Source organism: Tyto alba, unplaced genomic scaffold (genome assembly GCF_018691265.1).
Source record: "Tyto alba isolate M040663 unplaced genomic scaffold, T.alba_DEE_v4.0 Super-Scaffold_44, whole genome shotgun sequence".
In the NCBI taxonomy this organism is placed as follows: domain Eukaryota; kingdom Metazoa; phylum Chordata; class Aves; order Strigiformes; family Tytonidae; genus Tyto; species Tyto alba.
Window position 1 is genome coordinate 4,939,957 of NW_024881320.1, and position 25,086 is coordinate 4,965,042.

A 25,086-nucleotide genomic window follows, 5' to 3' on the forward strand; every position below is an offset into this window, starting at 1 on the left:
GAAAGAAAGTATCTTGAAAATGTGCCTTGTGTCAGTACAGTAAGAAGTTGTAGATTGTGATACGTTAATGCTGCTAAAAGGGATAAATCTGTGCACTCTAAGGTGGGTACTCTTACTTAGTATAAAATCTATATGCTCATACTCACGTTTAGCTGCAGCTAGTGGAAGTTTATTGCATACTTGCTCCACATTATGATAGATCTCAGCTCACTAGGCCCAGTAAGCTGAAGGTTGTTTCAGAATGTTCAATATTGCTGCTGATAATCCAGGAAGAGTGAAACTGTCCATAAATGCAGCTGAGGAATAGCCCCTCTCAGGTGGTCTATGACTGAATCCAAAGAACTGTCGTTGTGGACACCAGCTCCACGATCACTGCAGGTTGCAGAAATGCCTCATTAGCAAATGAGGCTTTAAATGAGCTGCTCTCCATTTGACTTTCTGAACTGTACCAAGTCAGACAATATACCATGCTGGTATGATAAATGTGATAATATAAATACCAAGCACCCATTAGAAAAGTGTAAAAAGGAGCTATCCAGCTGCCAATAACCTATGATTAAAAGTACTTTTAAATTCCTTTCCCCTCTGGCATGCTGTATATAAATTTTGCATTAACTGTGACTTTGTATTCATTAAAACTTCATTATATTGTTCTTTAATTCATGCAAAATGTCTGGAGTTTACAAAGCCCACAGTTCCTTATTAATAAGTAATTTTGGGGATATTTAATTAATTAAAGATAGTTTAGAAGCACAGATACATTAAGAACATATACAGTGCCTAGAGGCTGCTTCTTAAAACCCTTTATCCTTCTGGAAACACCGTAGAAAGTTGTGTTAACAGATATAATTTCATTTCTTGCAAATGTCAGATGTTGCAAAGCTTTTCCCAGACTAGAGTTACGAACAAAAAAAGATATATATTGATCTGTGTACTGAAAGTGACTTTATAGCCATAAACCTTGATGGGTAGTGCAAACTGTGTGCTGTGCAGCCAAATGACCTTCCTGTGCCTCCCCTGGTTTCAGGGGTCTGTTTCAGAAGTGCTGGTTGCCGGCAGCTCATGGGAATCTAGGGAGGAGGAGTGGTAAGTGGGTACTTGCATTAAGCTGTGAGGTGACTTGAGCTTGAAAGGAGGCTGAGGCAGACCTGGGAACACTGCCCAGACTGCGAGTGCAGCTCCTCCCGTCCCAAATCCTGCCCTCCAAACATCCAACTTGCATTTATCTTTGCCTACCTGTAGTGTAAGTGACCCGTTTCTTCGGGTACTGCCATGGAGCTGTGAACATGGCTGTACTCCATCCAGTTGGGGTTAGTTCACAGTATCACTGGCATGAAAGCAGGGAGCTAAAGTCATCACAGTTTGCAAAGGAAAAGCGGAGAACATAATCTTTTTTACTTCCCATCCCAGCTTATAAACTAGCTGTGTTCTTTCCAGGGCTTGGGCATAGGGTGATTATGGCCAAACGTGGTTTCAAGGGGGTCCTTGCAAACTGGTGGCACCCAGACGTGTGGCTACAAGGGTGAGGTCTGGCACGGCAGTGCAGCTCCTCATACCATAGCGTTAGCAACAAAAGCTCCTGGCAGTACCATGACTGTGCTCTGTGATGCTCCTAAGGCGTAAGCAGAACGTGGCTGAGCCTACCTCAGGTGTTTCTATCCAGAAAGACTTGTCAGTGTGTAGCTAGTTGTACCTTGAATGTGTAGCCCACTTGAGGGGTTTTTTATTGCCTATTTTTAATTCGGGGTTCACAGCGTTTTGCCTGGAAAGTTACGTAAGCAGATTTTAGTGGCATGTGTGGCAGGCAAATAGAGCTAATTCTGGAAATTGCTTTAAGTTCTGATGTAAATGTTCAATAGCAAGGAAATTCAGAGCAGAGGTACTTCAGGCTAGGTGCTTTTCTCATTCTTCTCCAAATTTGAGGGTGACTGTTGAATTATGTGATGGAATCAGCCCATTTGCCCTTGACTCTTTGAGAGAGGTAGTTTTATCACTCCCTGTTTAGAAATCTGCTTTTGTCAGCTCCTGTTAGAGCAGGTACTTCCCCCTCCCACTACCTTATGATTTCAATTAATTTCCCTGGTTAGTGTGGTTCTCAAGAAATAAAATGAGCTGGTACACAACAGCCCAAGCAGGGCATAGCTGATAAAATTCTTTATTGTTATGTGCAAGAGAAATTGCTTGTGTGAATTACTTATTCAGTGATTTTAAAAAACACAGGTAATTGCCTGATGGAATGCAACATCCCTGGGGCCATTATTGTCTTTCAGTTTAATGCATACATACTTAAAAAGATATCATTTACAAGGCAGAGCAGTCAGTCTCACAGGTAAACGGGTGTTAAAATAATATTTAAAATGCATTAGTAAGGAGTACCAGTGTACGAGTTTGTTCTTGAGACAAAACTGTAGGGTTTTGGTTTTGGGACACTGGTGCCTGTAGGGAATGCTCTGGCAGGAAGATGGTGTCCAGGTGCTGGGCGGTGTCCAAGTGGATCTTTGTGGAAGATGTTTGGGAATGATCTTCCCCCTGTGACATCCCTGGATGCAAGTGCTGCCGTAGCCCTCACGTTGGGAAGTGCAGCTCCAGCTGACACACATTAGGGTTTCAGTGTGGCTAAATATCAAGATTGAGTTATTTAATATCTTCCTAGATAGCGTGTGAATCTTGGGTGCTCAGTGGGCTGTTGGAGGTTTGTGGTTAGCAACCACTTCTGCAAACGTGTGAGACCTTTGCTGGAGAAGGCTGGCAGAGGAGCACAGTGCAGGAGCGGCATGAGATCAGGCCCTTAAATTCTGCAATTTGTCTCTTTGGTACTCAGAGGTAAAGAGCTTGGGTGAGGTGGGAGAGACACATTTGTCAACCAAGGTATTTGAAATTGCCTGACGTTCTCGTGCTTGGGTCAGAGCATGGAACAGACATTGATTTGGAAGAAGTGTTGTTTTTAAAAATGCTTCATTTATTTCTTTGTTTCCGCACTTTCTTCTAGTGGGTCACTTTATTAAGCGCTTAACCTCTGCCCACCTCTGAGACTGATCAGAGATGTTTTAGTACATACGAAGGCTTTGGTCTTCCTACAGGTGATCTTTGGAGCTCTGCATTGAGCAATTTTTCCACTTAAATCTTTTAGCTCGTTACTGGTTTCCTGAGATGTCTGTCTACTGGCTGGATCTTGTGTCCTACAGAGCTGAGATAAATCCAGAAATGCTTGGTTCATCTTTCTCCTTTGTGAGGAGAATATTTTTAGCTCTTAAATAATTGGGTCTTAGACAGCAACAAGATGCAACTTAATTTTCTTCTACATCTTTTGTAGAAAGAGGAAGCTACATGTCATACCCTGTATTCTTCCAGAAATAAAATGAGGGTACAAATTGCTGTGAAGCATGGCCACAGTCCAGTACAGCAGCCTTAGAGCTGATGAGAGCACACATATTTTTCCTTGCTGGGAATTAGGGGCCTTTTTAGGTTCAAATAATGAGATAATCAACATCAGTTTGAGCATCTTGCTCTACATGATCTGTGTGCAAAGTGGGAGTGAATCTGTTATGCAAAGGGGAGGGAAGCAGCCTCTGAAATGCTATTAGTGAGTCAAAGAGTGTCTCGGAACAATTTCAGTTGCAGAACAATAAGACATCCCAAAGTATTAATGTGGCAGGCTGCAGCTGTCCACCATTTCTCATTGTTGCTTCTGATGGCCAGAGAAATTCTTCCAAACCACCAGTTGGAGATGAACTTAAGTGATAAACCAGTGTTGGTGGGGGTGGGAAAATCCTTGGCATGCCATTGTTTGACTGGGTTATGTAGCACATTAGTGAAAGCTTAATTGGACACTGTACTTCTTAATTAGAAGACGTTAACGAATTTTCATCTTACTACTTTTGACAAGTGGTTTTGCAAAGTTCAAGAGGCTTATCAGCATTCAGCCTGACATTCCAGCTTGAAAGGATAATGTCCCTTGGAAAAAACATCATCTCCAGGATGGTTAATTAGTTTACAATAGCATATTAAAGTATACATGTAGAGGTTCACATCACTAATGAGGCATCTGCTCAAAAAAACCACACTTTCAGTTTTGTTCCCTCTTAGTGATTTAAATGAAGTTAAGAATTGCTTGTTGCAGGCTAACAGTCCCACTGACAGATATATTCCTGCGTGTTTTCATTTTACAAAGAGATTGTTTCTAACACTTGTAGCCTATTGATCTACAGCCTGAGTTTTGCCAAGGAATAGCAGAGTATTTCTTCCCACCGTATGGCTTGCACGCCATTAGAAACATGGCTTGGTTATGTTCTCCCAAGCCCAGGATGCGGCGCTATGGAAAACAGCTCTAACCTCACCCTTTAAAGGAAGGTCTAGTTTATAAGAGCGAGCTCTAAGCTGGGCAGCAAGAGCTGGTCAAGAGAAGGGCTGGAATCAGCAGCAGTGTGGAGGTTCGAGAGTGGGTGGATGGGGATGTGTGGGGGGGGCCGGAGGAGGGAGGTGGTCCTGGTGGTGACCCTCCCTCTGCAGCCCCTGGCTGCTGTGCTGGGTGGGAGCCTGTAGCTCAACGCCCCTTCCTAGGAGATGCCTGTTCAGTTTGGCTTTGGTACTTTGAAAAATACGCTTTGGAAGCTATATGTAAAATGTAATCTCAACTGACCAATTTCTCTTCAATGGGGATGAGAGCTCTAGGGTCAGGTTCAAACAGCTTAATTTTAATTAAGCCCCAGCTTAGCATGGATGGGCTTTTTCTCTTTCTAAAAATCAGAGTTTACCTCAGCCTCTTCTTCCTGGAGCAGCCAGAGAGCCCCAGTCTGTTTATAGCGCTGTTACCTCTCATGATCTCTACCTGCATCTACAACATCTTTTGTTGCCCAGGAAAAGGTGGGGTTTAGGAGCTTACTGACATGTGGAGTTGTGTTTCCTTCCTTTGTGGTGGATTTTAAATTGATGGGACTTACCTGGTGCAGCTGGTCCTGTGAGCACCTGGATGATGGGTCTGGGACAGGCACAGACTGGCAGTTCAGCAAGTGAGCAGCTATGCCCCAAGAACTTAATTGTAATTAGCTTCTTGGGCAACATATTTATTTCTCTGTAAAGCAGATGTATTTCTCCTCAGCTTATGTCAGCTATGAAGAGGTTAAAGCTAAATTGAAATAAACTGCGTGAAGAAAACTATGAGAATTTGTGCTAGCTTAACTAACTTGGTTTAAAAGGTGAGCTGAGTTTAAACAGGTGTGACTTCTAAGCCTTGATGGGGCCTAAGGAGGTGGCCTTGAGTGTGCAAACGTGATACTCAACTGAGAATTTTAATTTGCCTAGTTCTCATGTATAATAAAATATGCTAGATACATGACACTTCATGAATTAATGCAAGAATATAAAGCATGAAGAAAGATTCTCGTACAGGATTTGTTCTTATAATGCAAATGCCAAGCAAGGCTTTAAATGGACCTGGCTATCTAGAATTGTGGAGCCTATTTCATGCTTCACTTCAGGGTTTCTTCCTGTTTCCTGAACCTTTTTATTATTAGAGGTTGTGTGCATGCACATGGGGAGGGAAATTAGGAAGGGAATGCCCAGACCATCACAAGCCCATATAAACCCCTGCACGTGTATGTGAGCTTTTAGCACATCAGGGGCCCTTGTTGTTGTTACCAAGTGATGAAATAGTTTGGAGGAATCGGCGGGAGAGATCAGCCTGTCAGTCCGCTGTCCTCTGTCCTCAATGCAAGTGTTGGTGAAAGGCATTATTAAACTCTGCTGGTGTGAATTGGATTACAGGGGCTGATGGGGCAGGAGAGAAAAAAGCCTGATTGCTTGTGTCCTGGTGCTTTGCCTAATGGGGAAAGCACACAGAGGAATTTCTCTTTAGTTTTGTGCAAAAGGACAAAAAAATACAGGTATTGCCAGGACTGGTGTGATGAGAATAATCCGTGTCTGTAACCAGCGGGGGTTCCATGTGCTGCTGGGTGGCAGCACTGTGGCTGCTCAGTCGGGCAATGCCTCGCTGCCCTGCCCGGGATGCGGGAGGATGCGCTGGGTGTCACGGGCAGAGCTCGGCTCGTCCTCTCTCTGGTTGCTCCATCTCTGTGCTGCGGCCGTACACGGGCTGAGGGTCTGTCCTCCACTGATGTGGCTGTGTAACGCTGTCTTGGGCACCAGCTGTGTCTCACTGTGTGTCTGTGGGGTGCTGGGCACCCCCCGCCCCGGGCTTCCAGATGCTAGCAGGAGGAAGAGATGGCAAGTTCACAGGTGATGCAGCAGCAAGAAACTGCATCTCTGCAGAGAGGGATGCGGAGGGGCTGGGTTACCATGGCACTCTGTATCCTCCTTGCCAAAACTCTCTCTTGCCCATGCTGAAGTGGGACCAGACCCTGTTCTGAGCTATGCAGCCTGAGGGAGGGCAGACCTGGCCCCAGCGTGTTTGTGCCAGCAGGATGACAGATGAAAAGACATCTGCAGGAAAAAAAAAAAAAAAACAAAACAAGGCTGATGGTAAGGTGATGAAACATGGAGAGTGCCAAAGACAGCTACAAACCCACACTGATACCAGGATGTTATCACTCCCCTGGTGAAACCTGTAATTAGATTGAAAAGATGACAGGTGGTTCTGATGGCATAAAAATATTGAGACATGGCTCCAAAAACAGAGATTTTCTCCTAATGCAGCTGGAATTAAAACTGGGGAGATGGGAATAGAGATTTCAATAGCTCATAAAAATAAAACTTTTTTTCCTCAATCTATTTATTATCTTAATCTTTGGGAAAGTAAAGCAGCTCTGTAAATGGGAAGAAGAAAGTTACGGTCACTTGGGCTCCGGGCTGGGGTTACAGTGGTTATAGATAGGGAGTGTGATCAGTGCCACACCATTTAATTTCTCTGGTGATGATTCTCCTCATCTCCCACCCTTTGGTCAATCCAGACCGCGTATACTTCATCCCTGCCCTGTGCATTTATGGCACTTGGCACTGCGGGCTCCTGCTGAAACTGGTATTTGATTTTGGAGTGCAAGAAGTACTAGAAACCTGTAGACATCTAAGAGAAAAGGTTCAACACATTTCCACCCTAGTTTAAGAATTTCTGCCTTTATTCCCTGATGCAAAACCTCAGTTCCTGCTGAGTTCTATATGAAATAATTACTTTCATGTACAAACTGGAGGAAAAGAAGTTTTTAAGCTGTGTGGAGTCTGATGTGACAATTCTATTTGGTTTCGGTGGGTACCTGCTTGACCCTGTAAATTGAAACTCCGAAAGGTCACTCTCTGTGTCTGATCATGGTATTTAATTTTCTGTGCTTCAGCAGCAGGGGGTGAAAGGAAGCTGGAATGGTTTTATTCAAATCTATGTTAGGAACTGAATGCAATGAAAATAACTCAATTTTTTAAAAATGGCTCTAATCACACAGAGAGCATTGCTCTTTCTGTTCTTCTCCATTTCTGCCTCCCTGGCTCCTTAACTGGAAAGGCAGGTTTGTGTATTGACAGATCAGATGTTGGGGTTTTGTGAACTCCTCTGTCTGTACCACTCACTTGTTTTTCACTTCTAGCGTAACAAACCCATCCTTAATAGAGATGGATTCGTATCATAAAGCTGGAGTTGAGAAGAGCTGTAATGTAATGTCCAACTCTGAGCTGCCTCATAAATGGGCTAGTGCTTGAATTTAGGATCATTATAAATGCCATATATGTACATTAAAGGCATTAATGTAATTAATAATTAAGAAAATGCCAGGGTGACATAATTTGGGAATAGGTAATACGCCAAGAATTTCAGCTCCTGGGAAGAAACATTTTGGTGGGAGAGTGTGGCATGATTTACTGATGCCTCCCATTCCCTCCACCCCAAACCTCCTGAACATCCATTATGCCTTAAATATTCTCACACTGAGGTTTTTTTCCAATGGTCTAATTATAAACTTCATTATAATTGTTCATTAGTTTTATTTTGTTCAATTAGCTTAACAAGTTGCCAAATGAAATACAAGACTGGCAATTAGCTTGATCTAATTGTAATGAGCTGCTCAAATTGGGTCACCAAATATGTTCGTTTATAGCACTTTTTTTTTTTTTCCAATTGGTGAACAATAACATAAATATTCAGAGCATCTCCTGATTTAAGTAGTGGAACTTTCCAATTCATTTATTAAAGTAGAAACAAAAATCAATCGGTTTGCTCTTGGTAGTTCAGAAAGGCACAGTCCAGGCACCTGGGTTGCCCTGGCTTAACCAGGCACGGGCAACGGCTGAGTGGGGCCACCGGCCCCTGTCCAAGTCCTTGTCCTGCAGAATAAAATGTGACATTTGAGCTGTCAGGGGGGAGGTTGGCTCTAGGCTAATGTCTGTTTATCTCCTCTGAATTCCAAAGAAATCCTGCTGCCCTGCCTCTGCCATGCAGGGGAAGAGCTGCTGGGCAGGTGCTGAAGGCTGTTGAAACCAGGAGGAGCAGTTATTGCTGTGATGGGCTGTTTTTAAATTTTTTTTTTGACTGCAGGGAGAAGTGCCTCATCAGCTGAGCTCTTCTGGTCTTGGAATGACCTGCAGAGGCTTTGCCCGCAGCCCCCCAGAGCTGCTCGCTCAGTAACGGACCCACAGACGGGGCCAAAGTGGTGTGAGCCCAGAGAGGCTCCTGAGGAAAACTCCTTGAAAAAAAGATTTCAAATTCCAGTTTCTGTGGGGCTTGCAGCGGCAACCCCCATTACACAATCATTGAATGGTTTGGGGTGGAAATGACCTTGAAAGATCATCTAGATCAGACCTGACCGGCGCTCCAAGGGATAAGGATAATGGTGCCGTGGCCTGGTCAAAGCTGAAAGGTAAAACTGTGCTACTGAGAGAGAGGGAAGCCCTGTGAGAGCTGAGCTGTCCCCCTTTGGTGAAGGATGGTGGGAGGCTTTGGGCAGCCGAAGACTTCAGTGTGGGCTACTTCTCTAGGAGGAAGGTTTTGGATGCATTCAGCCCTGCAAAGCAGCTGGTTTTACTGTCATTTTTAGATAACCCTGAGCTTTCTTTTTTTTCCTGACTTCCCTTTTGCCATGCAGCTCTTGGATCTCTTCCTGTTAAATAGCTGCTTAGCAGAAGCTCTTGGCTTGTATGGTCTCGTGGATTTGTTGCCACCTCTCCCAGAAGCTAATATGGGCAGGAGAAATTATTTGGTATGAATAATTCCTCCTGTGCGTCATGTGCATCACAGCTAAATCCCAGGGAGGAGCAGCACAGTTATGGCTCCTTAGAAACCTTAAATGGTGGCCTTAAGAGGATTCAGCCCCAGCCTTTGATTTCTCTGAGGTCTTGTCCTGCCTCTGACCAATGAAAACACAGTGAAACATTAAAGCATCCCAGAGACTACAACTACCTGGAAGTGATTCATAAAACAGTGCTGTGCTGGCAAGTGCAATGGGTCAATGAAGCTGTGTGCCAGCCCAAATCCCTACTTCTTCCCTGCGACATGTTGTCTACCAAACCCATCCCTGACAGATGGATGTGTTTGGTGATCTGTTAACGCAAACTCTTAAAATTTCAGCCAGGGACCTTGTTCCACAGAGGAAGGGGGAGAGGAGTGCCTTGTCCTGTCAGAAAGACAAATCCCCCACCACAGACATTGCACCCACAGTTGCTTTTTGCTCCGCAAACCCCCTTTGATGTGGCGCTGTCTCTCAGTACTGTCTCTAATTAGTTGTGTTTGCCAGCTGGGACACGGACGGTGTCAGCGCTCAGCTCACAGAGCTGGTTGAGATTAAAGATGCCGACAGCGTAGAATGGGAGAAAATTCACACCTCTGCCTTTCACGCCACAGGCAGCTACATCAGCTCTTCAAATATCATCCAAAGGCATTGTTTGGCTTAATGAACGCACCCGGAGTTAACGTCTGCATCTGGGGCTGCTGCAGAAATGTGTTTTTACTTCCAGCATTACTCCTGATGGTGTTTTTCACTCCACTCCTTGTATCCTGACCTGACCCCTTGCTGCAGCTGGGAGAGCCCGAGGGGCACCGGGGTGGCCCCTGTCTGCAGGGTCCTGGTGGCACTGGGCACAAAGGAACAAGTCCTGGGGCTGGGTTCCTGCCTTTGAGCCTCCCCCTGGTACCTGCTGGACTTTGACTCACCAAACACCAGCAAGACCCATCTGCCCGGTGCCAGGAGAGGGCTGCACTCGCCCAAGTCATGTTAAGAGCATCTCTGCTCCTAATTCACTTTGCTCACTTTGTATTAGTTTTATTCCTGCTGGGCTTAAATCAGGCAGGGGCAGATGTATACAGGCTTATAATAAGCTGCTAAAATTGCAAAAGGGCTGCCTGACACATGGCTTTGCATTTGATTCAAGTAGTTACAGTCATAATATCCATTAATTTTTGCAGTGCTCCTGGGGGCAAAAGGATCTTCTTTTCATTACAGAGACCTGAATTTCTAAAGATCCTGGTGTTAGATACAGCCTGCAGGACACTGACTCTGTGGAAAAAATCCTTTTGTTTATATAGATGATGGCCTGGGGTGGGGATGGTCCTGGCACTGGGGCTACCTCCCCTACATTTTATTGAAGGCTCTGAAATGCTCCTGCTCAGATACCCCAGAGCTTCAGTGAGAGGCAAAGGGTGGGTGGACTGGTTTAAAAAAAAAAAAAATTATAGGCAAAAATTTCTCAGTATAAATGCTGAAGCGAAGCAGCGTCACAGATGACAGGTCTTCAAAGCCAAAGCAAGAGTCACGCTCAGGGAGGGAGGAAACCAGGCGGATCCCCGCCTTGATTAGCGAGGTTTTCCAGGCACTGGCTTGCTCCCTTTCTGTCTCCAGGCTGCCTTTGAAACAGCCCTTTTGACGGCTTCAGGCATTTCTTAGTTTAGCTGAGAATGAACAAACATAAGAGAAGAAATCTGTAAGAATGACAGGTCCTGTGTGTGTCTTTTATATGCATTTCTGGAGCACAAAGACTATTTTAATGAGCTGGCAGGCACATAGTGTTGTGTGACTTCTGTTTTTAGCAACTCTTTGGTGATGGAGCTACCTGAGAACTTTCCCAGCTGTGACCTCCATGGAAACTGCTCGATTTTTGGGGTTGGTTTTGTTTTCCGTGGAGCACCAAGTCCTGACCACTTGAGGAGTCCCGGCACGGGAGCATCCACTGATCCCAGTTGCACATGGTGTCGGGGTCTGAGCTTTCCTCATCCTCCTCCCAGCATGGCTGTGTCCCTCCTGTCCCCATGGCCTGTGCCCCGTGGTGGGGTGCGATGTGTGCCTCCTCCCACCCCTTTTAAGCATCACTGTTCTGCTTCACAGGGAAATCCCAAAGCAGGGATGGGTGCTCAGGTTGAATCTGGAGGAAGCCTGAATGGCACCAGCTTGAGCAGCTCTGCTCAGGTCCACGCTGCCTTTGTGGGTGTGGAAAGATCCAAAAATATTAATGAAGATCTCTCTGTAATGTTTCCTGGCAGCGCAGCTCTGAGAAGGAGAGCTGAAACATCCCTGCGCTCTGGAGTTTGGTGGCTGCTGGGAGGACAATAGAAAGTTTCTCAGAAGGGGCAGGATTGGGGCTTGTCTTTACAGCCTGACCACGGCCACCGTCCCTAGCAGTAAAGGAAAGCCAGCTGATGGATCAGCCCCAGGCCCCAGGTTCACTGGTGGTACAGGGCTGGGTGTTCTGATCAGTTCAAAGGCATCAAAAAATGATGCAACAAAATATGCTACAAGGTCATTTCTCTTTGTTTTGACGAAGCTAAGAGATAAAAACAGGTTGCTTGTAATTATGCAAATAACAGCATTTACATGGCATATTTTCTTCATACACAATTATTTCCTTAAAGAATGTTTTTTATGACTGGCTATTAGAAAAAATAAAGAATAATCAAAGAATGCTTTATGATATGAATTTCCAAGAGGCCTTGGGCTCCTGTTGTTTTCCTGAAGATATTAAGTCGGCTTGTGAGAAGTAGATCACATGCTTAGAAAAGCGTGTACCGCCTGAAGAAGAATATTGCAAACTGCTGCCAGCACACGCTGTGCTGCCGACTGCGCGCCCCGTGAGCGGACCCATGTCCAGTGCCTGTGGTGTACACAGTGTTTCTCTTAAAAGAGACTGGGCACGTCTGTCCCCAGTAATCTGTCTGTCCCTCTCGGGTCTGAAGTGCAGAGGTGGGTCCCAGTCCTGCTTCTCCTGAGGTCAGTGGCGAAACTTCTGCTGATGGAAACAGGAACCGGATCCGGACTTTCCCAACCTGACCCTTCCTTGGACCTCCCCATCCAAAACGCAGGGCAGCTCTTCTGGGGAATTGTGCCGCTGCCTTGAAAAACACCTTCCTAGCAGGCAGAGATCTGGGATGGAGCATCCTGTATCAGCTGAGATTAACTCATTCCACTTCATTTTTCCTGCTTTCCCCCCCCGGTGTGTCACATCAGCTCACTGAGCCTCTTGCTCTTGTGTTCACAGCATCCGAATATGAACCCGGCCCTTTTTGTTGAGCAAGTTCTGGAGGAGAGGGTTGCGGGCTGCCTGCCTGCATCCTGCCAAGCTGGTCGCAGTGTAGCGACAGCAACTGAGCAAAACCCTTCAGCAGCAATAAGTTTCTGTACAATCCTGTCCTTGCCCAGTAGCGTCATCAGGGTACAGCGTTGGGGGATGGGTTTTGGCATTTTGGGAAGGATGGGGTGTGAGCTGGGCTGGTGCAACAGCACAACCTTCCACAGCTGTGCAAGCTTGTGAGAGCCCCAGCCTGCTGCAGGAAGCACAATGCATGCACACAGCAAATATCCCCTTCTGTTTATTTTTTTAGGGTTTTTGTTCTGTTTTTTTCCCAAGGCTGAACAGCTCTCAGGCACTTGTGAGATCCCTGTGACTTGGTGAGTTTGACTACTTGGTGGAGGAGGTAGGGTTTCATGCATCATCCTTTGAGCCTCTCTGGCTGGAGCCTGAGGGAAGATGACCGTGTGTCCCCCAGCCTTTTTGTGCTCCCCACTGCCTGGGGTATGTGATCATCCATGGGCCCACTCCCCCTGGCATCCTCCTGGTCCCCAGCATTGTCTTGGCCAAACTGCAAACCCTCCTGCACTCCCCCCAGCCCTCTGAGCTCACAGAGCCACAAGAGCAAAGGCCCTTCCTTGCCATAAATAAATAAGATGTTTCTCTGAGCCTGATCCTGCCTTCGCCCTTTCTGGCACTTCCTCAGCCAGCGGAAGAGAAGGGACATGGTGATGGGGCTGGGGACCAGGTGCCCTAGCCTCATCTCCTTTGCAGGGTCCCTGGCATTGCTGGCTGGTTCCGGGGGTCTCAGCTGGTTGCTCCCAGCTGCAGGCAGCTGCCAGACACAGGACATCTCAACCTGGCACATGAATGAGGGCTTTGCCAAGCATCCCCTACCCTGGCATGTACAGATGTTTTAAATTACACAGAGAGAAATCAGTCAGTCTCCTGCTCAGACCTGTCTTGAACAAATTTAATTAAACACAGGTAAAGGAGGGATCAGAAATTATGGCAATTCATCACCTTTTATTCTCCACAGGTGCTCAGCTGCAGTGGGGCATGGCAGTTCCCACTGCTCTGTGCTTTACCTCCCTTCAGGCGAGCAAAGCCCCCTCCACCTCTGGGAAGAGGCTTTAAGGATAATGAGAGAGAGTAGATGATTAAAAGTAACCAAAAAAAAAGAAACTAAACAAAAAACCCACCTTGATTCAGTTCCTGCCTTGCTCACAGGTTCCCTGGGTGATGCTGGGTGAATCACTTACCTCTGTGATTCATGCCAGCCCCACGCTGCCAGGCAAACAGCAGCTCCTTCTCCACAGCTCAGCCCTTTGTTTTCTCTTTCTGTGGATGATGCTGGGGACCAGAGAGGGGCAGGTCCCAGAGGACCCCGTTTTGTGTATCAGGAGGGTCACGCTACAAGCTGTGGTGCGGATGGTAAAGTTCCTGCAGAGCGGGAAGGGCAGCTCACAGGGCTTGGATTTCTTCAGAGTCGCACTATCAGTGCCGATGTGCTTTCCCGTTGGTAAAACGGGGACCACGATGATTTTTCTGCTCATCTGGTCTAGGTAGAGTGTAACAACATATGGAGCAGGTACAGGGCACAACATCCCACAGCCGGGCTGCTGGCAATAACTTCCACACCAGCAGCCACCAGCGATGCACCAGTCTCAGTCCTACAGACCGAGGATTCATTACCCCAGTGTTTTCCAACATTGCAAAATGGATGCAATTACATTTTTGCAAAATCTGGGCTTTCTCTGACCTGGAGCTAACACTCCTTCTTGCAACTTGCAAGCAAGCAGTCAGCAGACATGGTCTGATGGGACAGCATGCCTTAATGATGCTCTAAATGAACCAGGCTTTCTAAGGAGACCAGATGGCACCACTGTCAGAGTTTCTGGCTATCTGCTCTCTGCACACAGCACTCGGGCGGCTTCTTGCAAGGAAACCGGCTGACTGACTTGCAGCTTCCAGTTGGTGCCGATTAATAGCCGAGCTTGAGCAGGCTGGCGGCTCCTGCCGCAGCCTTTCACGTTTCCACCCGGGATGCCTGCACTGAGCAACGTGGCGCGGGGCTCTCGCAGGGCGTCAGAGCCCGAGCGTGCCGCACCGCTTGCTGCCATGTCTGCAGAGCCCCAGGGATATCCGTGGGGACTGGATTTTGCTTCTCTCCATTGCTGAGGTTTCCTTCCTGGAGCTAAATCGCAAGGACAAGGTGCCCTCATTTGTTCACAAGCTCTGAGCACTTAAAGGAGGAAATGCTAAAACAGAAGCAACTTTCACCTTGGTCCCGTCAAAGCCTCTTCCCACCCTTCAGGCAGTGCCCGGCAGATTTCAGTAGTGGCAAATCCACAAGCTAAAATAGCAGTTTTTTCCCAATCTTGCCCCTGGGGACAGCCACCAGGTTGGACTCATCGGGGACCTAACTGCAGGTTGTGGTGCCGAGGCACCCCGCAGAGCAGATGGGACCTGGTTTTAGTCCCTTTTTTCCAGACCTGCTCACAGGTTTCCTTGTTTTAGAGGCACCTGATGCCTTGATGAACGCAGCCCCTCTGATTTCACAGCATGCTGCAGGTCATGACTTGTCCAGCTGGGAATAAAGTGTTTTGCTTTCCTATAAGGTCGTCCTTTTTACTTAAAACTACACTAAACAACTATGGTAAATTTCCAAAGGCTACCCAACATACAAAATCAAAGTATTTCCAGTCAAAAGCACCAAAAATATTTAGATGTTACCATTTTCTCTCCCCAGACAAAACTGTTTTCAGGGTTTCACCTGGATTCACAAGTTGCTTTAGTGGTCCACAAACCAGCAGATTTAGAACAAATTTGGTTTGTTTTTTTTTGGAATCGCCTAACTGTTTTTAGGTCTGGCAGACTTTTATAATAAATGCTAATCTAACGAGTTTGGCCACAAGGGTACAAAGTGATAAAAGCTATGGGGAGCTTTCAAATACTGTAACACACCTCAAAGTGTAATTAAGTGTAATTTTTTCCCATCGTTATTAAACACAAAAGCTGGCACAAGAAAATATTCAACTCTTGCTGCCCTTATCAGCAGGGTGGCAGCTCCATTGTGCTCAGGGGAGATGGGGCAGGATGGGGAGGTCCCCCCAGCCTTCCCAGAGAGGGGGTCCCTTTTTCACCCTACTTTGAGTAGGTGGGGACCACACCAGCCAAATGTAGCCCAAGTGATGGCATTTCTGCAATCCCCTGTGTGCCGTACAGAACCCCGGGGGTGTTCAGGCTTCTTATTCCCTCTAGGAAATAAGTGTCTAAACACAGCCCAGGACCCAGCCTCCATCCTTATCTCCCCTTAACTCCCAGCTGAGTTTTTGCCTCCTAATACACGAAGATCTCTTCAAAATTCTCGCCCTTACTGTTTACCTAGGGGCACTCCCAAAACCTTCAGTCTTTTGACATTTGAGTGATGTAAAAAACCAACAGCTTTCCATAATGCTGCAAAGTCTTTCAAGTCTTTCATAACACAGGTTGCCTCTGTGTGCAAAATCATGCCGGCACAAACAAAGTATAGCAACATCCTACCGGAATAACTTAAAAGAAAATCTCCTTTGGGAGAAGAATTATTTTGAGGATCACATATGGGAGACCCAGATTATGGCACCAACAGGCTCTGGGTGGCTCGGCTGTCTCGGCGGCATCTTCTCACTCCGCTTTTGCTGCTCTTGCACCAGAAGAAGATAGGAAAAGACAAGCTATGCTGTAAGCCAGCTAAGGAGCTTGGAAACGGCTCAGCGCCTGATTCAGAAACCAGAAGCTCCAATGAATTGTGCAGACTCAGTCAATGAGCATTTATTGTCCTGTTGCTTTGACGAGGAAGCTGCGCTTCATCAGCTGTAGCTATTTATTTAGATGATTCATCTGCAATTCTTCCTTACGCTGTTTTTATTCCCCAATAATCCCCTTCTGTTTTCTCACACCCCTTTTAAACTCAGCAAAGGAAATAAATCCTTGTTGCCCTTATAGTTAGTGATCAGCTGGATTCTCCAAGGGGTTTGCTCTCCCACTGAAACGCCTGCAGCAATCCCCCGTAGCCCCTGTTATGGGAGCAACTCCTCTGCCATGGGCTTACCCTGCAAGGTGCTTTCTGTGCTGGAAAATCTCTAATTCTGATGCTCTTTCTCTGTGACAACTTCTGGTTTCACCTCTTTATTTGTACACAGTCCCTAGAGTTCAGAGGCAAAACCTTCAAAAGAGTTTATTATTGTTTGTATTTTATTTTGTTATGGTTTGTTTCTTGCAACACAAACAAACTAACCTGCAGGAAGAGGATAGGGCAATGCCAGAACAACCATTTTACAATCTGCAGAGGAATCACCTGTTTCCACTTCACTGTCACCTGAATGATATTAGCCTTAATTAAGACAATAAAAGCATTAAGGAAGGTTGTGGAGAGGGGGAGTACGTTTTACAGTTTTATTTTGCTGAGAGAGGCATGTGAATCAGTACAGCTTTGCTGTTCATCTTAATCTCAAGTTTGGAAAAGTATTCACCAGACTAGTCCCATGTGCAGCTAACAGGATTGGGGCTGAGCACCTCCCGGCCAGTGCACCTGGATTTGTGTAAGTAGGATTGGGTCCTTGTCAGCACTTTTTCAGTCTACAAAATTTTTCCCTTTGGATTTTCTTTCAAATTCTCATTATAAAAGAACGCTTAAAAATGTGTAGTAATGCCAGAATAAAGCCTAATTTTTTTCCAGTGTTGCTATAAAGGTAGGGTTGTGGTCAAGGCCCTTGGCTGTGTGCAGGCTTTGCAGGTGTGACGAGGGGGATGGGAGAAGGTGCTGGTCCCGTGTGCTCTGGTTGGGGGGTATCTCTGGTTTTGAGCTGCAAAAGAGAATTGTCTGGTACTGATCTGGGCGCCTGTAACCCCCCTGCCCCGTGCTGCTGCAGCCGGGCTGCAGGGCAAAGCTTACAGATAGCTTTTGGGTGCCCGTTGCACCCCCCTTTCATAGGGGCACAAGCCTCACGTCAACTTGCCGGGGGACGGGGCAGTGCGTGTAGCTCTGCCAGGCTGCTCACAGCAAAGTGAGGGTTCTCCCCCCCGCACTCCCCAAGAAAGAAATGGGGATGTCTAAAGTAGATAATTAACTTATTTTGGATTGCTAAGTTCCCACTAGCAGCTAAATGTTCCTGTTGTATTTTATTATATCAAGTACCAAGTGCAGACAGCAAGATGATCTTCATTACTGCAGTTCTGTGGGTTTTTGCTTTTTTTTTTTTTTTCTTCTTAATTTATTAGTTTTACCTTCTTTGAGGAGACTAAAGCTTTCTAGGTTTTTTTCCCCATCTGTGTGGGCCCAGTTCCTCCAGCCTGTGTTCGATTTCTGTGTGCGTGACTCTCCTGCCACCATACAACATTTCCCCTACGTGCAAGATAAGCATTTATTCACGTTTCTGTTTGTGTGGTGTGGTAAAATATTAGACTTAAATTTTTTATGACATTCATAGGAGTGGTTATGGAGGCAAACAAGATTACAGCAAGTACTACATAAAAGGTTGTTTATGCAGGGAGGGGAAAAAAAAATCAAACTCGGAGACATGTTTGCAAAGCTGCAGAAGAACCCAAGGGGATTTTTTTTTTTTTTTTAGTTTTTCCTTTTCTTTTCCTATCTCGCTGTTTTTATTGCTATCTGAGTAACAACTCTCAGCTCTTAAAGGGCTGAGTTTATTTTCAGTGAAATATTGGTTCCAGCAGTGGGTTATTTTTGGACTCGAGGGTAGGGGTTCCGAGCAGACGGGCAGCCCTCGGCTTCGGCACTAAAGCTCCGCTTGCCGCGCTGCCCACGGGTGCTGCGGACACGCAGCTCGCCCTGGCCGTGCCTGGGCACCCCCCGTGACCCCCCTCCCACTCCCCCTGCGGACCCCTCGGGGTGCCCTTTGCAAGCTCCTGCGCGCATTCCTTCGCACAATTCCCCGCCCGCCCCCGTGGATGCCCTTTGCACGCCCCCCCCCATCCCCCCCCCGCCTTCGCTTTGCGCACCCACGCGCAGTGACGCCGGCGGCCACGAGGGGGGAGCCGTGCTCTTCCCGGCGCTCCGCGGCCGCTGAGGGACCCCCCACTCCCCCCCCGCCCCGCGCGTTTTCCCGCTGCCCGCTCAGGGGGTGCCGGCCCGGCCCCAGCCCACCGGCGGTGAGAAACTTCCCCGCGCCCCCAGCAAAGGCGGGGGGGTGGGGGGGGGGCGGGCAGGGGGTGTCGTACAGAAAACGGCACACGGGGCTCCCCTGCCCCTGCTCGCTCCCCCCCTGCGCGTTCCTGAGACACGCGTGTCCAAGCCGCGGCGGCCACCTCCCCCCCCCCGCCCAAACAGGGGGTCCGAGGGGCACCTGCGGGGGGCCCACCCCACCCCAACCCCCCCCCCCCCCCCCCCCCCCGCAGGTGAGCCCGGCGGTGCCAGCCCAGCCCCGGTCGGTCGGTCCGTCCGTCCGTCCGCGCCGCCGCAGCGCCCGGCTGCCCCCGGGAAGCGCTGCTGCCGCGGCGGGCGGGGGCGGCGCCGGTTGTTTCCCCCCCCCCCATGCGATGCGGCGGGGGCGGCCGTGAACGTGGGGCCGGCGGGGAGCGGGGACACCCCCCCCCCCCCCCCCCGCGGGGTGCCCGGCCCCGCCGCCGGCCGGAGCCGCGCAACGGAGGGGAGCGGGCAGGCGCGGGGGGAGTGGTTTAGCGGCTCCACCGCGACACCCCCCGGTCCCCCACACTCCCCCCCCGCCGCCCCGTTAAGCCGCCCCTCTCCAAATAAATCAGCACCATGACTACTTCTGGGCATGGAACAAAGAGGATGCGCTCCCGGGTCCCCGCGCTGCTCCTGGCGCCGCTGCTGCTCCTGTGCCGAGGTAACCCCCGGTTCCGCCGCCGCGACCCCGGCTTGTTTCCTTTTTTTTTTTTTTTTTTTTTTTTTTTTTGTTTCTTTTTTTTTTTTTTTTTAAACTCCTTTTACTTATTTTATTTCCCTCCCCCCCCACCCCCCCCCCCTCCTATTTTTATTTATGGCTGTTTCCCCTTTTCCAGCCCTCTCACCGATGTGGCTGCGGAGGGCGGTAGGGCCCCCGGCCGCTCCGCGCTGCTCTGCGCGCCCGCGGATGGGACACACGCAGATCCCACAAAGTTGTCCCCCTCCACCTTCACCGCGGCATCCCCACCCCCCGCTGTGGCCACAGTCGCCTTCTCGTGTGTGTCCTCTGCCACGCGTGGCGCGGGGTCCCGGCCCCCTGCGTGGGGGCTGCCCCGCGGCTTCGGCCGCTGTCGGGTGGGGGGAAGGAAAAGTTTGGGCTTCCCAGAGCGCTGGGGGCCGGGGAAGGGTGGCAGTGTGGGGGCTTCCCACGGGGGTCCCGGCCCCCCGCTCCTCCGTGTTGCTTGTTGCTCCTTGCCGCCTCTGGCTGTCCTCGGGTGGGTGTGTGGGGGGAAAAGATGTACGGAAGTTACATTTATTTGGTAAAATAATACTTGTGCCGCCTTTGCTGCGTTTCATTTTAAGGAGAGAGGGTTTCCGTGGGCTGGCGGGGGGCAGGATCAGGCCCTTAGGTGAGCTGGGAGGGGTGGGGGTTGTTTCCTAATTGTGGCCAGCTGGGAGGCAGCGCACCTGGGGCTTGGGAGAGTGCGGCTTGGAGCATTTTGCTTTTTTTCCTTTTATTTGTCTCTTCCTTCCCCCCTCCCCTTTGCCCCCCAGCTGAACCCGGGAGCGGCCTTTTGGGTCCCAGTTGTGGGCGTTTGCTGGGGAAAGGCTCACCCCCAGGCTGGCAAGCCAAAGCGCTGCCCCCGGGAAAGTCTTTGCAGGACTTCTCTCCTGGCGCGTTTTTCTCCGCTTGCTTATGTGAGCTCCCTGGCAGATGTTGTTCTTAATAAATAGGGGTTGTTAAAAGCAAATTAATTAAGGTGCATCAGTGCTGAAGTTGCTCAGCAATTCGTTTGCCTTTACTGTTGCTCGGGATGGTGCTCGCATTTGGCGGTAGCGTGGAGCCTGGGCTGCTGGGGAAACTTCAGTGGGGCTTTAGGAATATGCCTAAAAGCGAGGATTTTAGGTGAAAAAGGAGTGATCCGTGGGAGGGGTAATAGCAGCAGCTGTTGTTCCTGGGGAGGGCACAGGGAATGCATTGTGGTAGGGAAGTGTTTCAGGAAGGGTCCCTACAGGGACAGTAGGAACAATTTGTGAGGAAGGAGGGACAGCCTTGGGGGCACATGTGTGAGGGACAGAAGGGGATCTTTTCACTGCTTGCCCCAGAAAGCAACTGCTTGCCCCTGCCCTCCGGCTCCCTCCTTCCCCTGGCGTGTGTGTGGCCACAGGAGCGCTTGGAAATCCTGTTGAGCAGGGCACAGGGACTGGGGTGCAGAGCGTGGGGCGCAGGGTTTGGGGTGCAGGGTATGTGCTGCCTGCGGGTCAGTGCTGCCCCGGCAGAGCTGTGGCTTTCCGTTGCCAGTGTGATGCCCTGTACTGTGAAAAGCTCTCCTTTTATTCGAGGAGTTAAGAGCAGCAATGAAGCAGGCTTTCTGTGGTTTTTTTTTTTTTTTTTGTGGTATTTTTTTTTTTATTGCATTGACACATTAATGATAATCTTTTTGCTGATATTCCCCCCTCCCATCTCCTTCTGTGTGGGTAGCTACCATGGTGAGATTGGGCTGTGGGAGTAATTCTTCCAGCTCTCTGAGTCCTTAAACATATGGAAACCCACTTTGAAACAGTTTGTAGCTGCAAACCTACCGTCGTACCCATCCCTCTCCCTTGCTCTTTGAATGCCTCCCTGCACAATGTGCACGTTAGAAACTCGCAGTGCGCTTTCAGCTCAAGCTGTGAATAATGAATCCAGCCCCAGCTTGTGCCTCTCTCTCCTCTCTAGCATCCCTTTGCTTTCACAGCGGAGCACTGCCCCTGCCCTGTCCCACCCCTGGGCTGGACCGCAGCAACGTCTGCGTGTGGAGAGGGGGTTTGGGATCTGGGGAAACCTCTTCCGAAAGAGGAGAGTGGCGGCAGTGCCCAGGAACGCCTCCCTCGGGGGCTGCGCTGACCTTCCCGTGGCTCGCTGAGCTCCAAGTTGCCTTTTATCCTCTGGATTACAGGGGTTAACGAACCACATCTTGGTTTGGGTTGTTGCAGATGGGAGAGACACCTGCATGAGTCATGCCGTGGTGCTGCCATCTCTGCAAAGCTCCCAGCTCACACAGACGGTCGCGTTGGGCACTTGCCATTTTTCTCTATTTATTTGCCTTTGCTCCCTTCCCCCTTGCCGGGGCCGGCTCTGGGCAGGCTGCGTTTCGGGGATCGGAGGTGCGCTGGCTTCGTTTCTTCCAGCATCTTCGAAGCGGGTGGCATTTGTTTGCCTGTCAGGCAGGTCCCCTAAATAGCTTTGTGAAGGTCCAATTAAGAGATCACTCTCCTGTCCCCGGGTCTCTGGTGGCCTGGCTGCTGGCGCGCGTGCGGCTGCGAGCAGAGGGTGTGCGTGTGTGTTTGGCAGCCGAAGGCCGCTCACGCCGAGCTCGAGGATGTCTCTTGCTGGCAGCGGGCCCCCGTTTGTTGCTGGCATCTAGGCAGGGTTTTTGGCCGCCTTCCTTGCTGGCGGCGGTGGCGGAGCTGTCTCCGAGGTTGTATGAATAGGTATCCTGTGAATGCCCTGGATGAATTACCTGAATGTTTTGTTTTCCTGCCCGATGCTGTCTCACCGGCGCGGGCAGTGCCGCGCACCTCGGCGCAGGCGTGGGAACTCGGGGCTGGCGGCGGGGGGGGACGGGGTGTGCAAAGCTTATCGAAGGAACCGACTGCCTCAGCCCCTGTGAGATGCACTTGGGCTGTCGTGATGCGTGCGTGGGGAAGGACCTGTGAATTGCTTTTTAGACTCTGGCTCCGGGGAGGCGTGTGTGGGGAGACATTATGCTTATTTTATTATGTGTCCCTGTATCACTCTACATAATATGGAGGCATTTTTTTATGCAGAGGATCTTCAGGAACAAAAATGAAAGACTTGTATTATCTACTGTACAATAGATTTGCAGAATGTGATCGTACAAACTGTTGAGATGTAGGTTATTTTCCCCACGTTTGTGCAGATATCAACATTTTATGCAATGACTGTCCAAACTGATGTGATTTGGGGGATAGTGTGGTGGGGGGAGAAGTCTGAAATTATTGTACTGGCTCTCACTCCAGTATCCATTAGAGCAATATATTTCAGATATTCTGATTTTACTTCCCATCAGTGTAAATCTAGAGCAGCTCCTCTGAAGTCAGTGAAGCTGCTCTGGATTTATGCGTCGCTGCTGTGATCGGTGTTGGGCTCTCTGGGAACGCAGGAGGCAACTGTGTGACTTGCCCTGCGCAGCATTTTTCACTTCAAAAATATCCTGTCACTGATGTTGCAGCAGCCTTTGTATATTTGAAATGGGGAAGTCCACATCACTCGCTGTTTTCAGGTTTTGATTATTTTCTTCAATTTGTCAGGCTTGGTCATAAAACTCCTTTCACTGACACCTGATTTTGACTGATCAATAGAATCTCTTGAGCTTTGAATGCCAAAATAGTTACATTAAAAAAAAAAAATCAATAAAGTGCAATTAATTTGCTGTATTTTATTACTGGGAATGATAGGTGCTCCAAGACTCTCACTCCAAGCCCTATTACCTCTGTGTTTAAAGCAGCTTAGCGTGGCGAGGAAGGTAAGAGTTCAGGAGCAGCTGCAGGAGGTCAGAGCAGCTGTTCGCAGCGCCCAGGACATGCTTTGTGTCTCAGGCAGGATTTTTGGATCACAGATGGAATCCATTTGTTTAATTGCTGTGATGGGTTTGCCATCATGGGTTTGGTCACCTTTGAGCCCAGGCAGATGTCTGGTGTGCACAGCATCTCTGGGCAAGGACTCCCGCATTTCAAAGAGCCTGGCGAGCGGAGTCTGTGCGCCACGGAGCATGGCAGGGATTTGGGCTACGTAGGGTTTTGCCACTTGTGCCTCTGGGATGGAGATTTCCATGCTGGTGACCCCACAGTGAGTCAGGGTCCTCCTGCCCTCCTCTGCAGCTCCTCAGAAAGTTGCTTTGCAGCCTGGCTGCTCAGGAGACCGTGCTGGCTGCTGCCCCAGAGGGTCACTTTGCTGAACAGCGGAGGAAGCAGAAGCGTATTGTTACTTGTAGCATTGGGTTATGACAGCTCATGGTGCTGCTCTTCCCGACCTCAGCAGTCGAGGCTGATAAGGAGCACAAGTTTTGCTGCGATGGGGAGGTGGCTTCTCCAAGCAGCGTGTCTCACTCATGCAGTTGGCTGCAACCCTGTCCTGTCTCAGAGGTGCGGCTGGGGAGCAAACGGGAGGTGGTAAACTCCTCTGTTTTGTGGGAAGCAAGTGAAACTAAAATATTCTGGCGTTAATAAACATCCCACTGAAATAAATACTGTCAGCTCAACAAATTAAACTCGCTGAACTTGATTTCCCCCTTCTCCCCCCCCCGCCTAGATTTAACTAATGTTTGCTAATGACAAGCGGTGACTTGCTTTGTTGGCATAGCATTAGCACTTACCCCTGTCAGTGGCTCAGCTGATGTGCTGGCACATGGTGGTAACGGAGATGCTTTCCTGACTGCGGCTGTCAAATCCTCTTGCAGTAAGTGCCACGGAGCCCGGGGAGTGTGAGTTACCGTGTGGTGCTCTAGATGTCGTGGAAGATGCTTTGATTTCATGCTGTCGGGAGTTTCCCAGCTGGCATTTCAGAGGAAGCGGTTCCCACGTGAGGATGGGCAGGCAGAAATTGCAAGCAAAGAGGTCCTCTGAGATAACTTCCAGGGGTGGATTCGGTGTCTGGCTTTCCCAGGGTATTTCCATTCCTCTCAGTGACGTAGAGTGCCGCAATGAGAAGCGATGCGAGTGTCTGCGGTCGGTAAACTCGGCATGGAGGGACTTCACTGTTTGCACAGTACCTTGCACGATGGACTTGAGTCTCGGGTGCAATGTAAATATTAACGTTTCTTCCGCGCTATCCAAAAACTCTCTTGCAGCATACTTTCAGCTTTTCTTTGTTTATGTAAACGTGTTTGTTTCTGACAGCTTTCAGAGAGCTTCATGAATTTATGATGTGTTCCAGATTCAAGCACACTTTCCTTCTTCTTTTTTTTTTTTTTTTTAAATGTTCTTTCTTCCCAAATTTTGGTGATGAAATGGCAAGAGGTATGCATATTTCAGCAGGCTATTGAGAGGCAATGTAAACACCATCTTTCATGGAAAATCAGTTTGTTCAAGTTCAAAAGCAGCCCAGCCTCCCTGCTTGATCAATTTGCCTGTCATAGGAGATGATTTTAAAAGTGGCGATTACGTCCTGTCTTGTCTCTAGCAACTTCAGGCAAGCAGAGAAAAACAAAGTGTAGCATTTGATTTTAACTCTGTTTTTTCTGAGGTGTGTTTTTTTTTTTTTTTTTTTTTTTTTTTTTTGTGATGATGGTAGTCAGGGGTGAAGCAAAAGTGTGCCCTGGGGGGATGAGGGATAGCCAGGGGCAGAGGGGTTTCCATGAGGCTGCCATCTGCTGAGTAGACTAATTGGAAACTGCGTTTAAACCAGCTCTGCTCATCTCACCCTGCCTGCACCAACTGGCCCTCGAGAGCCGCTCGGCCCCATCGCTTCCCCTGTGGTGGAGGAGACCTGCAACGGCAGAAGGATGAGTTTCTGGTGACGAAGA

General features: G+C 48.8%; 1 protein-coding gene across 1 annotated transcript in view; it reads left to right on the forward strand.

Annotated features, from left to right (window-relative positions):
- The first annotated feature begins 19,051 nt into the window (after window positions 1–19,051).
- The window catches only part of TMEM132B (transmembrane protein 132B), a 254,690-nt gene continuing 248,655 nt past the window's right edge, over window positions 19,052–25,086 (forward strand). Inside the window, exon 1 of the mRNA XM_042805547.1 lies at window positions 19,052–19,280. Within this exon, the coding sequence (XP_042661481.1) occupies window positions 19,196–19,280 (85 nt within the window). The 5' untranslated portion in view covers window positions 19,052–19,195. The remainder of the gene's footprint in view (window positions 19,281–25,086) is intronic.